Source organism: Tursiops truncatus, chromosome 3 (genome assembly GCF_011762595.2).
Source record: "Tursiops truncatus isolate mTurTru1 chromosome 3, mTurTru1.mat.Y, whole genome shotgun sequence".
Classification (NCBI taxonomy): domain Eukaryota; kingdom Metazoa; phylum Chordata; class Mammalia; order Artiodactyla; family Delphinidae; genus Tursiops; species Tursiops truncatus.
Genome location: NC_047036.1, coordinates 61,542,268 through 61,557,181, shown reverse-complemented (window position 1 = coordinate 61,557,181; position 14,914 = coordinate 61,542,268). Strand labels below are relative to the sequence as shown.

The window sequence follows — 14,914 nt, the reverse complement described above, 5'->3', positions numbered from 1 at the left end:
TTCTTTTCCAGAGCTATTTTATTAAATATTATTTTAATACTGATTTTTAACTATAGCACCATACCATATTTATATATTTATTAAATTATCGTACGATACCTTGATCTCTGTGGAAAACATATTGCCTAAATAAAATAATTATTATCTGTAATCATTTGGTATTATTTTCTGTTACCATTTATTCCACAAACTTTTATCAAGATCAGTTTGTGTTTCTAGTGTTGTGTTACATGCATAAGCTGTATGAAAACGATAGAGAATGTGGTATCACATCCCTATTGAGGGAAAAAAATCAAACGTATGCCAAATAATTAAAGGCAATCTATAATTGAATAAGATATTGCTATATGATATATATGTACATACAAAGGCACACTAACAATGCCTTTGATAGGATAGGGCTCAGAGATTATCATATAGGGTTTCATAAAGTAAAGATGTAATGAAATGGGATTAGTTAGGAAAGACTGGAGAAGGGAGACTGTTGTTGGCATTTGAAAGAATTAAAAGGTTTGAATGTTCAGATAATTATAATGGTCAGTAGAAAACTTATATAATGTTTGTGAAAAGTAAAAAATCATTTTCTTAGGTTAACTGTCAGAGTTATCTCACACTTCTTAGTCATTATCCTTTCTTGTTATCAACTTACAAAATAAGATCCAAGCTCACTACGATAGTTGAAAAGCCCATCACTGGGCTCCATTTAACCTCTCTTTGTCTTGAATTTACAGTCTCGTAGCTCAGTACTGCCTATTAGTCCTCTACATAAAATGTTTTTATCTCATTACCATCTTTTGTTCCTCCTTTAGTCTCTACCTAGAATATTTCCTACTTTTTCCAGCTCTAAAGTCAAGTTGTTTAAGATTCATCTGAGATGTCACTTCCCAAAAGAAACCCTCCACAACCTTCCTGCCTCCATTGGTGTCCTTCTTTATCCCCATGATCCCTTATATATACCTCCAGTATGATTATGTTTGGGACTGTCTTTATTAGACTGTCTTACTTATCTTTGTATGCCCATCGTTTAGCTTCTCAATAAGTGAACAGTTGAATTCTATGCTAGGAAGAAATTATTTTATTAACAATATTTCAGTGCTTACAGCTGCTATTTAGATGCATCTGTCAATTCTGTGCGTATGTGGACCTTTGTTTATATTTCTTGGTTTTAGATGGCAGGTTTTATTATACATGTCTCTATCAGTAAACTAGAACGGTACAAAATTCTTATTTGGAAATTCTGTATATATTTTTTTGACAATTATGTGGCCATGCTCAAAAATGATTGCTATCCTGTTATTTTCCCCCCAGTTAAAAAAAGATTTTGTGGTTTATCTACTTGCAATTACTTTCTTAAGGCTTTCCATAAGAAGTGGATTTGTTCTTTAAATATTTTCTTAACAGTATTGGTATCTGGGTTTAATTAATATGAGCAACTTTAGATAGAAAGATTAGGACACATCTGTGGGAAAAATCAACCCGTTCCACTTTAAATTTGTTTTCTGTTTATTTTTGTCTAGACATAAGTCTCCCCCACTTTAAAAATTTTTCAATATCCTTGAAATGATTAGCTTCCTTTAAAGTTAGAATTAAAGAAAAAAAAACTTAATGTAAATTTTGTTCTTTTTATGGTTTAGCCTTGATCCAGAGCAGAAGGAAATGTTAATTGAAATAATTGAAAAACTTCTGAAGGATAAAAGCACCGTAAGTAATATCTTTTTATGTCCAAGTAAAATTGTGCTTTATTTACATAGTATCATTTTACTGTTGTATATTTGATATAATTATTCTTATTTATTTTGAAATGGTATAAATATTAATGGAGCTCATTGAAATCCTTGAAGAATAAAAATATCTAGGTAAAGAGAAAGATTGCATTTGGAATTTTAGTTCGTTACATGTTTCTTCATCAGAATCTGAAGAAGAGAAAGTTGGGGAAAGAAAATTCGTTTTTTAACCTGTGGCTAAATTGTTGACTGCTTTTAAGGTCAGCCTTTTTATTTTAAGCAATGATTTATTAGGATTTTTAAAGACTGAATCACTTGGGAACAAATAATTATTTTAAAATGAAGTATTCAGTATTAAAGAGATAATGAAAATTTAGAGGAGTGTGTTTTAGTATTACAAGTGTGCTGTTTTTTTCGTAAATACTAAAATCTTTTCATATGTATAACACTGTTTTATTGGCTAGGTAGAATGATCTTACTGGGTAAATTTCCCATCTTTTGGGAATGTACATGTCTCTTCCCCCTTCCTATTCCACTCCTATTCTTTGTGTGTAGTGACATGATAATGAGGTCTAGAAATAGTGATGATGCGTGGGGTCTCTGAGCAGACCTCTGGAGGAGCTGGTGTAATGGTATCTTTGCTGGAGGCTTCTGCACCCATATATATGGCTCAAAACTATTCAGGAAAAGGATTCCAGCTCATCTTAGGATGGTATCACCCAGGTGCACGTATATCTGTATATAGCAGCTATCTGATACAGTAACCACTAGACTCACATAGCTAATATTATATGGCTTAGCATATGGTCTGTCTTGGAGAATGCTCAGTGTGTATTTGAGAGGAGTGTATTGGGTTGGCCAAGAAGTTCGTTAGGGTTTTTCCATAAGATGGTTTGGAAAAACCCAGCCAAACTTTTTGACCAACCCAATATATTCTGCTCTTTTTGAGTGGAGTGTTCAGTAGATGTCTCTTGGGTGTAATTGGTTTATAGTGTTGTGCAAGTCTTCTATTTCTTTGTTGATCTTCTTTCTTGTGGCTCATTGAAAGCAGAGTGTTGAAGTCTACTATTGCTATAGAGCTGTCTATTTCTCCCTTCAATTCTGTCAGTGTTTACTTCATATATTTAGGAGCTCTGGTATTTGGTGCATCTGTATTTATAATTGTTTTACCTTCCTTTTGTCATTGTAAAATGTCTCAATCGCTAGTAACAGTTTTTGTTTTAGGGCAAATTTTTAGGGCTTATAATTTCCCATGTATAAAGTTTTTGTTTGTGTTGAAAGAGCTGTTGTATATAAAATCCTCAGCACATGCCTGAAACTATAAAAGGATAAATAAGAAACAAATGACTCAAAAAGAAATGTAAAGGATACAATTTCTTTGTAAATTTAGAATGTCTGTTCTTGGGTTCTGACCATTTATTTCCAAAATACAGTAGAAAAAAATATTGTACTTGTACATAGTAGGTCTTTAATAGTTGTTGAATAATTGTGAGAATTAATTTGTTAATATTCTTGGTGATAGTAATTAGGTATTTTTTATTATTTTCAGTGTTTTGCTTCCCAAATGGTGTGTGTCATGCTCAGAGTTCATAGGTAGATCCTTTGGGAGCTTTGACTGTCTATCATTTATAAGGCACTCTTCATTCCTAAAGTGTTATATAGGATACGTTTATTTTTTAAAAATTAAAAAACGACCTATATCTATTTTTCTCTCCATATGAAACAGCAGTAGTTTATACTGAATTCTCTAATTCCAGAGCAAGAGCACAATGTTCCTTCCAGTGTCCTACCTTTTCATATTTGTAACTTCATTTTTTCCAACATTAAGAAATGTGACTTGCATTATCCACAATATATTTACTTATTTACTCAGTCCCAGAATGCAGATAAAGTATTGTTTCAGAATTGCTAACATGTACTCTGCGAAGAGTAGTGAGATGGGGACTACTAATTGAGTTAAATATTGGTTTAGAGTTATATTTATTGTTAGCCTTACTTCTTTGAATGCTGTTGTAAATTGAAATCGCTTTATCATTGTATGGTTGAACTTGTTATATTGTTCTCTAAGAAAGCTATTGATTTTCTGTGTGGTAATTTTATATCCTGCTTCTTTACTGAATTCTTTTATTGTTTGATTTAGTTTTATCTTTCAATCTCCATTTGTTTTATTCTGGAAAATAAATCATATCATTTGCAAACAGATAATTTTACTTCCTCTTTTCCAATACCTATGACTCTAATTTTTCTTGTCTAATTATATTGGTTTATAACTTTAGTACAGTGTTCAATAGTAGTGGAGATGGTGGGCATCCTTGCCTTGTTTTAGTTTAAAGAAAATGCCTGTAATGTGTCTGTGTTAAGTAAGATGCTGACCGTGAGGATTTTCTCTTTATCTTTGAAATATAATAGTTTTACCTGGTGTCTCAGGGTTAGTTGATATGGGTCAATTTTTTTCCTAGTACCCGGTGAGGCTTTTTAAAATACAGATTTAGAATTTATGTTATTTCTGGCAAACTGTTGTTGTTGTTGTTTAAGATTAAGTTTTAAATATTTATTCTGTTCAGTTGTTACTTTTTCTTCTTCAGGGATTTCAATTTTCTCTAAGTTGGATCTTCTTTGCCTGTCTTACATTTCAACCATTCTCTCTCTAAACCTTTTTACTTCTTTATCTCATTTTCATTCTTTTGGTTCTTTTTGTTCTTTTCTTTAATGCCCCTTCAGTTGTTTCAGACTGTCATAGATCTTTGTGAGGTTTTATGATGTATACATGAAAGATAACAGTCTGGGATTTAGGACTTATTTTTCTACTTATATATAATCGAAGTTTGGAGAGTCTCTGTATTTTAATTATGCTTAGAGCTTAAGTTTTAATCTTTTTGCTTTTTCTGAGTTTGGGTTGAGAGATTCAGATTTCCCTAGGTACTTGTCTACACAGTATTTAATTATGTTTTGTGAATGTTTTCTGATAATTTTTTCCTTTGCATGGTTATAATTTGATGTAGAAAGGTTAAAAATATTCTGATATCTATATAGATATTTATGGATCTTATCTTTATTATTACTTTTTCTTGTCATGTATAATATATTGAAGGGATACAGCTATATTTCTTCCCCCCCCCAATTAATAATGTTAGCATTGACATTTGAAATCAGTAATCCTAAATCATTTTTGTTTAAAAATTTCCTAATTAAATGAACCAGGTCTAATTTATTTCCACATTTTGAAAAGGAATTTATTTGCTGTCAGCAGGAGCTTCTTGGGATCATTATGATGATGATGATAACATTGCTCTTGCTACTGATAAATATAAATTTGAAAGGTGTTAACATGTTTAAAAACTTTTCTTTCTTTAACCTCTGTTAATTATGAGATATACCTTCTGTTCCTTCTTTTAGCCTAAAGGAAGATTTTCTTGAAGTTGAGATCTCAAAGAAAATTAGTTGTATAATTCTCATGTTAAGGAAAGGTGGAAATAAAAAGCTTATTACAATATAATAGAAATTTTTTTCCCTTTTACTGGAGAAAGACCAGTATTTGTCATATGAATAGTCCTTTCCCCAAAATAAGTCACTTTGGGGTTAGGAATACAGTTATGGTAATGTAACTAGAAGAACATTTTAGAATTACTTAGATAACTGTTGTCTGAAGGTATCTGTAAATTCTAAAAGGTATAATAGAAGCTTACAATTGTCAGTATAATTGAAAGGGAACATTTTATTTATCCTTGATCATACCCAGTCAACTGTTATAAGTTTTTTTAAATATAATTTCTTCATTGTATATTCCTAGATTTATCATTTTCATCATATTTTCTCTATTTAACATATCCTAAACACTTTTCTTCTTTATTGAAAACCTTTCCTAATGTTCAGGTATAAATTCCTTTTTAAAATTTATAATTCTTTCTCTTGTTTTTCTTTAAAATGTAGAAATTCATACTTGTTGAGCAATTTAAGCTTTGTAGTGAACCTTCTTTCTTTTATTTAGAACACCTCAAAAGGTGTTTATTTCCTTTTTCCTTTCAGGTTAATTTTAAAGAAATCCTTTTGTAGCATTTAACTTTCTAATAGAAAACAGAGTTTCTTAGGAAAACAAATTAGGTCAGTGCCTACTGAAAATCTGAGTTGTTTATATTTTTTTGATGACAGAGTTTCTTCTTAATTAGTGAATATATTGGTAGTTCATAGCTAAGCTGTGAGGGTAAGACACCATTTTATAAGTTATTGGTTTAATGTTGGTAAAAGCTTCACTATTGTGGGCATAAAACCACACCTCTTCGTTTGTGCAGATGTTTTATTGTGTTAGATCTATTATCCAGCTATTAGAAGGTAAATGACTGATCTTTCCCATTTTCCATGCCTCAAGAAAATTGAAATAAGAAGGGGAATATCATTTGGGCTGTATGATTAGGGCAGGTTGGATGGCCATTAATTTAAGAGAAGAAAATCTTGGCTGCATTGGCCAGCTTACACCATATTATCAATCAAACCTTGATGCACTTCTTGTGATGACCCAGCACTCTCAGTTTTTTGCAACGTTAATTAGAATTCATGACAAAATAGATGCAAGGAAACGTTTTGTACCCTTCATAATTTTATAGAAAATTTATTGTTATTAGAGGAACCATTTGCTTAGTGTGATTTTTTTCATTACCAGCTTGTCAACTAGCATAGATAATCTGGCGAAAATATGAACTCCATAGATGGAGTGTCACTTTTGTTGATGGTTCATGTAGTTTACCTTGGAGCACAGCTAATGGCTGAAGTTCATAGCAACAGCACAGAAAAACGTGACAACCAAGGGAAGATAAATGAACCATGTTTATTGCTTTAATATAAAAAATACGTAAATGGAAAACTGCATTTGAATTTGATGAGTTCATTGCTAGTTTTCTTGGAGTGATTTATTTTTCCCCTTATATAAAAAGCTACTATTGACACAGTGAGATGGAAATTAACTGTCTGTTTTTGGGAAACCAATATTTTTGTTTTTCAAATCTGAGTAGATCATTTTATTTTAATTCTGTAAGTTGTATAGAATATTGAATATTTAATATACCAGAATAACCAATTCTTCTGGCAGTGTTTAGGCTAGAGTCGATTGTTAAAACCATATAATGAAACATCTAAAATCATCAGTTTTATTTTGTAAAGGTTCTTTTCTTTATGTTCTTCCTAATTATTTTTGTGTTTCAATGAACTTTATCTTTACTTAAGTAATGAATTATTTTCTTTCATTTTCATGTTATTTGTTAATACTTTAGAACTATTTTGTACCTGTAGCTCTTGTTTTGATAAATTTAGTACCATGTGGGAGCTGATTTTCCTTTTAATTGTTTGGTGTCTAAACATATTTGAAAAAGATAATTTCTAGGTTTGGGCAGAATAACTTGATTTTACATAGTATTCCTTAAATCGAAATTTTGTTGAATTCCCATTTCAATTTCACAGATTATTTTATTCTAAGTGGTATTATTTATTTTTGTACTTTAACACCCTTGCCAATTAAAAATACATATCTTAATATAAGATTGACATATATAAGTATAAATGTATTTCACAAATACTGTGTTACCCTATAGTTTGATGTCATAAATTTAGTTGTTTTAAGAGATTTTTAAATGATAATTCTAATCTTTTAGAAATATGATTACCACAGAATATAATTTCTGAAGAGTGATTTGTGCAGAAGACATCAAAATGTGGTGTTGAAACACAAACATAACTTCCTTCCCATATCAATAGCACATAGAAAATTATACATATAATACATTTTTATTTAGTTCACACAGATAATCAATTCTTTGCTTTTTCGATTGAGGTGCATACATGCTGGGACCAGCAGGCACCAGTACATGGGCAGGGCTGGAGTCAATAAATGCAGCTTCACGTTTATACTGATTGGTAATTCATAAAATCCCCACAGGACTGGAAACTTGTTTAGCATAATAGCAAGTCTATATTCTGAGCTGTTTTCTTTCAATTGTATTGTTGGTTGCACATTAATAAGCTAAATGTCAGCCAAGTAGAGGGACACTAAACACTAAAAATATGAATATCATTGTATCTAATATTTTTCAAAAAGTACCATTTCAGTAAGTTATATTTCTATTTAATTGCTTATTTTAAGACATTAGGGAAATTTTATATACTAAAATGAAGATCCCTAGTGTTCAGAAAGAATATGATATTAATTTATTTTTTCAAAACCCTATTATATTGTGGGCTAACTGCAGACATACCAGTGTACCTATATAAAAATATTTGTATATTATATATTCTGCTTAGCTTGTGTCTTCATACCAGAGAAATCTTAATTTCACCACTTTGCAAAAACATGGCAATTCCAAAAACAACATTTATGTTTCATTAACTGGTCTTGGAGAAAGCTACCTTTTGTTGGTAATATATTATTTCAATTTATACACATTATTATATAAGTGATAATAATGTTCTAAAATTTTAGCCAGTATTTTTTCCTTGTAAATAAATTATATCAGTAAAAATTAACAGGTTGATTAAAGTGTGTAAGATTTGAAAGTATTTTTATACTAAAGACATTTATGAGGTCCTCACACGCTTTAAGATAAGTTCATTGTGGAATTGTGGTCATTCTCATTTTAAACTGGTATGATACGGTCCTTGTTATTGTGCTAAATACTGAATCTTTAGATTAGAGTTCAGGTAAGCTTTAAAAATGAAAACTGCATGATTAATATGTCTAATCCATATGTGAACAATTTATTGAAATTTTATGTGATGAGATAAAAAATATGATTTTTTAATGCTAATACTTCTAATTCAAATACTTTAGAAAAGTATTCATTTTTCAGACATGTTACAGCTATCAAAGTTATTCTTTGAGGGAGTGACTTCAAAATTTGTTATTCAAACAGAAACATTTTATTAATCAAATGACTGAATACTTTTAATATTGATTGCCATAACACTGATTGCATCTCTGTAATGCCTGAATGGAATCCTTGATGGAAGGAAAACATTTTTTAATGAGTTACTATTTCTTTCTTTTCTAGTTGGTGGCTGGCAGTGTTGTCATGGCTTTTGAAGAAGTATGCCCGGATAGAATAGATCTCATTCACAAGAATTACCGCAAGCTATGTAATTTACTAGTTGATGTAGAAGAGTGGGGGCAGGTTGTCATAATCCACATGCTAACTCGATATGCTCGTACACAGTTTGTCAGTCCTTGGAAAGAGGTAAGTGTTGAATAATCTTACACTTAAAAATTATACTAAGAAAATGGTTGAGTTTTTTAAAATGTGTACAAAAAATTAAGAGTAGAAAAATATAGAAGTCTGCATGTTTAAGGAGGACTAATTTTTCTCACGTTCTTTTGGAAAGCAGGAAACCAATATAAATGCAAGGATAATTGTTCGTTGTTTTGGCACTGATTGATGCATATTTAATGGCATAGTGTATAAACTTTTAGTATGAGGCCTGGCAAGAGCCCCTTGTTAGGAGCGGCAGCATGACACAGTGTTTGCAGTGACATTGCCAGATCATGGATATTTTGGTTATTAGTTTCATACCTTTGAGACCCAGCTGTTCCAGGTACTCACTTGTGAAGTAGGTAATGTGATTCTAACATAAGTTAATTTATACCTAAGATAATTTCTGACCTTTACAGATAAATTATTGTTGAACTTTTTTTTTTTTTTTGCGGTGCGCGGGCCTCTCACTGTTGTGGCCTCTCCCGTTGCGGAGCACAGGCTTTGGACGCGCAGGCTCAGTGGCCATGGCTCACGGGCCCAGCTGCTCCGCGGCATGTGGGATCTTCCCGGACCGGGGCACGAACCCGTGTCCCCTGCATTGGCAGGCGGACTCTCAACCACTGCACCACCAGGGAAGCCCTATTGTTGAACTTTTAAACTACTTTTTTGTAGCTTTAAATTTCTAAAATATGTTTGTTTTACTTTTTTTTCACTTAAGCTGGTAGAATTTTAGTAAAATTATTAAGTATATCTTACAGTGAAGTTATTTGTTTTCTTTGTGCAGATTAAATTAAAAGCATACCTTATTCTTTTCATTATATTAACAATTTAGAAGGCTTTATTACACAGTTTGCAATAGAGATCTCTCAATGTATGTATAAGATTTAAGTGTAAGCTTTAAGTTGTTTAAAGAAATCATTAAATATTACAAGTATAGCACTCTCATTCATTCTAGTCTTGAGATATTTCTTTTTTGTCTTTTTAAAAAGCAGTATTATAGATTTTAAAAGCAGTATAGAAAGTAAAAGACCAGATATCTCCCAATTATGTCATAGTGTTTTTTTATACAAAGTTATGAATAGGCTTTGATTGAGTGTTCAGTACTAATTGCTTTTGTTAATTAGAAATAATATTAAAGTGAGAGAAAAATGTATATAAAATGGAAAAATGTTCATAATTCTTGCTTTAGGTGACATGTCAAGTTTTCTGATATTTAAGGAGTTTAAATGTTTAAAATATTCATCAGTGTTTTCTGCATTTACTAAGTATTGTTAGTATTAAAAAGTATTTAAATTTTTAAAAATATATCTTTATCCAGAAGGCTATCTGTAATATTGACTCTATCTTAATTTTAGTATTTAAAAAGTGATTGGGTTATTCTACTTAAAATTCAAAGTATGTTTTAAAGTATTTGTATGTAAAAGTCTAATGCCACACAGGGCTCTTAGATTGATGAAATTTTATCATTGAACGAAGTAAACTTTTGATGGCACTTTTGCTGGATTAAGCAGCATGTCCATGCTGCAAGTGTCTTGCCCCTTTTGTGTCAGTGGTAACTTTGGAGAGAGATTTTTGTTGCTAATAGCTATCTGTTTGATTTCAGCCAGTTCCTTTCCAGAATGCTATTCAGATATATTTTTTTCTTATTGTGTAAGATTATAGGTAATTTTATGTTATCTAGCCACTGTCTCTATTTAAAATTTTAAATTTTACTTTCCTGTCATCATCAAATCATTTTCAGTAGCTGTATGCAAGTGATCCCTGCTTTATCATTATATAGAAACTAGAGTTTAAAAAATGTATTTTCCTTACCTTATCTTCTAAAAGTAGACTTTAAAATCTCTGTTTTTGTACTTTGTGTTTCTGTTCCTTGAATTTTGTTTCATCTTATTTTAGATAAAATTAGTTTTTAAACCTATGCACAAAGCAGGAGAGTTAAATTCTACACTACCATATATATTTATTCTTTCGACAGATAGTTTTTAAAATTGGTACTATAATGCATTCTTTGTGTTTTCACATGTAACTCTGTGAACGGTAATTTTTACAAACACGAGATGAAGTTTGATCATTGTCCTGGGTACACTGGAATTGTGCTAAATCATTTCTTATCTTTGCCATTTATTTGCAATCTGACTTTGGCGTTATTCTAAATTATGTGGTTAGTAGACTAATTTTGTGGCTTCCAAGTGCGCAGCTCTGTCCTCAGGAAGCTAGCACTGCTGCAGCAGCAACCACGGGGGGGCAGTGGCGCTCTTGAGTGTGCAACTCTGGCTCTTGCCACCATTCCAACAGAGCATCTTCACCTTTGCTTGCCTTTCATAGGCAGCTTTGCATATGATTTCCCTTTGAGAAAGACTCCTTGGCTTAAGGAAGGAAAAGAAAGAAAACCACTTCAATAGAACATTTATAAGGGTGTAGCTAACTATAATCATATGTATTTTTTTTTTTAGTTATAGAAGCAATTCAAGCACATGGTGAAATAAAAAATAAGTCTTCCTTCTCATAACTCTTGGTTGACCCCTTAGAGACAATTACTGGCAATCACTGAATTTCACTTGTTTTGGTGGTTATAAATTTTACTTTGAATAATACATTTCACTTTATTTATTGATTTAAAATATCAGACTCCAATAAAGCTATTTAAAAAAACGATATTAGTTGACTCCAAAATAATTAGGATAACAGGCTTGTGTCTCCTTGTGTACATATGTGTTCTGTTAAGTACCATCGGGAAAGATTTGAAAGTGTCATCCTTCATTGTAGTGTTAGCAGTAAGGGACTGTCAAAGATGTAAGACTTTTGGTACAAATATATTTTATAAAATGAAAGTTCAAGTGGATTATCATAATTTAGACTGTGTCCATGCTTACTCTTTCAGTCAACCCATCTCAGTGACTAGCTGTTAATTCTGTTTAACAGAAACTTTTGAATGAGCAGTCCAGCCACTTATACTCTTGGGGACTTTTTGGCCTAGACTTCAAGTTGCATCCAACTTTTTAGGTCTAGCCAGGGTGATTTTAACTTTATGATTCAGTTTGCCAATTTCTAAAGCAAAGTTTGACCATACCTGGAAGAAACTGAGAAGTATTCAGCATTTATATCTGCTTTCATTCTTCACTTCTCATGTTGTAAAAAGCATACGATGGAGTAAAGAACTGTTAAAGTATTATAGAATAGAAAGAAATTGGAACAGTACTCCACCAGAGTTAGTGCTGAGTTGTTAATATCCTTTTATGTCTCTTAATCATCAACACTTGAATGTGTTTTTTTCACAGAATTAGCAGAAGGATGTTCATTCTAGCGTCCCATCACTTTACGTAAGGCAGAAGTCACTTGCATAAATGCTATGTAAACACCATTTTATGATGTTTAAAGAGCCATCTACCTTGAAGTGAAAGGATTTACGAGTGAGAAAACTCACTAAAATAATTCATTGACTTAAAAGTTACCTAAAATAATAAATACCAAATTCATTAAAATCAAGAGGTTTCTCTTTTTAAGTACTAAGAAAATGTGAAGAGTAATACTGTGATACTTAATATTTAGCAAATTATTATTTTGGTGTATTTTCTTATGTTCTATTTTATTTGAGATAGGGCAGTGGGAATTATTATACCCATTTTATAGGTGACAAAACTGAGATGTATAGATTTTAATTACTCACCTAAGATAATATTGCTTATAAAAGGTGGAGCCAGAAATATAAACAGAATAATCTAATCCCTAGGTCAACATTCTTTCCTTTATATCTGTTCACTCGTGACTTTTAAATTAAAATATATTTTTGCTCACTTTAATAAGTTTCTGAGTGTTTGCTTATCATGTTCTAGTCAAAGCTGATTTTGAAGCCCCCTCCCCAATCCTTAGTGCTCAGACATTGCAATTAGCTAACAACCATAATTACATTTGCTTTTCAAAGAGAAAAATTATGTTTCTCATTGAATTCTTTAAAACATTTGTTTGTGTTCATACGCTTGAAGCGTAGCAAAATTGTTTTTTTGAGGAATTGAAAATTAGTAGAAGTACTTTTTGAGATGAGCTGATGTACATGCTTTTGTCAGTAAGTCCTCAAATGAACACATCATATACAAACAAGCTTCTTCAGGGGCAGAAGCGATTTTTAATTTAGTTTATTTGCATCATTATAGATCAGTACTTAGCCTGTTTATATGTAAATGTATGATTTGAGGAACAATTAAGTGTTGACAAAGTAGATTGCAGTCATATCAATTGCAGTGCATTTTCCATAATTTTTCTAACTGACATCTTTGATGATAAATAGTGGATGCCAAGTCAAAGCCGATTATACAGTGCACTAGGAATTCATGGGGCTGTCAGGGAGAAGACCGATTGACTTTGAATTTACATATTAATGAGAAGATTTGTTAAGAGGGTGCTTGACTACAGAAAATAACAGCGTTGTTTATAGGGCACGACATTTTATAAATACAGCTGATGCAGGAAAATGGAAATTAAACCTTTTAGGTTAATAAATTCAAGAGACTGCTAAAATGCATATTTGCATTTTTATTTTCTTAAATTTACCTTACTCTTTGCAGTCCAAGTGGCTTTTTTTTAATTCTAGGTCAACTTTGTATAATTTTCAAGGATATAAAATTACTTAAATGTTTTCTTTGTATCATTCAAGCCTATTGTAGGAGAATTCTTGAAGCCTAAATGCAAGTCTCTGAGTCTAAAGTGCTTTTGTAGAAGTAATAGATTTTTAAAAATAAATGTTATTAAAAAAAACAAGTAAATTTTAAGTGATTAAAAAAAAAATTAGTGGCATTACTTATAAACTGAAGTGAAACTGGGCCTGACAGGAATGTCTTTCATTTTATGAATTAAAGTTGAACTTTCTCTAGGATGTGATGGTTTTGGAAGAATTATCAAAATATTTTACTTCACTAATTTAGAACTTAAAATTATGTATGTTCACAGTTACTTTTTAACATATGAATCTAGGTAATAACATTCTGGTGGGAATATGTATGCCGTTTTGAAATTGAAAATGATGATTTTACTTTTCTTCCTCTCATTATATCTGTATTTCAATTATAAAACCTTATATAGGTGTAAGAAAGTTCCAAGTTTACAATTTTGTTTCAAGTATTTTTAAGATACGTTTCTTAAGTTTTCCAAGGGTAGCTATAAAATAAGAACCCATCAGAACACAAAATTCATGGACATACTTCTTGATTAGCAATTTTCTGCAAGTACAAAAATATTTTGGGAATAGACTCGAAACTCCACATCCAGGCCCTGTTTTAGAGGACCCAAGTGTTAGAGATTATTTTTTATTTTTTCTTTACAGGTTAACTTTCTTTGTAAAATAAATTTTGTATTTTGTCTTACTAATGGGCTGTTTTTGAATCTTACTTGCTATTCTGTGGAATTTTTAAAAAACAAAATAGTGAAGAGTTGTGGTAGAATTCGTGCTTTACAATGCAAATAAAAAAGTTTTTAGCTCACTCTTTCAGGCAACTATTGACAAAGGAAGGGTTCAGTGTGCAGTTTAATGGGAAAATATGGACCATGTGCTGATATTGAAATGAGGTCTCTGCTCCCTGAATTGGTTATGGAGCATTTATCTTAAAGATTGCTTATTCTTTTTGTTGTTTATAGTTTATTTTTGATTGGGTTTTTTAAACTTACATAGTTTCTTTTCTAAAGAAACATTTAAAATTTTATTCAAGTAACATGTATGTGGTTAAAAAAAAGAAGTTAAATAATACAAGGCTTATAAGAAACAATATTTTCCTATCCCACCTTTCCCATGCCTGAATTAGCTCCTTTAAATTCTTTTAGGCTTTTGTGTATGTGTATGCATTTAACTTTCTCCATTTCTGAGTAATATACATATATTGCTGTTTCTTGATTTATCAATTTTAGACATGACTTCCAATTATAGAAATGGAGGATTTAGCATTCTTCTATTGTATTACCATATGCTTC

General features: G+C 31.1%; 1 protein-coding gene across 6 annotated transcripts in view; it reads left to right on the top strand.

Annotated features, from left to right (window-relative positions):
- Positions 1-14,914, top strand: part of AP3B1 (adaptor related protein complex 3 subunit beta 1) — a 274,518-nt gene that overhangs the window by 76,178 nt on the left and 183,426 nt on the right. For all 6 annotated transcript variants that reach the window (XM_073802233.1, XM_073802229.1, XM_019929790.3 and 3 more), the window contains 2 exons: positions 1,635-1,701; positions 8,759-8,941. In XM_073802233.1, coding sequence (XP_073658334.1) covers positions 1,635-1,701; positions 8,759-8,941 — 250 coding nt within the window. The remainder of the gene's footprint in view (positions 1-1,634; positions 1,702-8,758; positions 8,942-14,914) is intronic.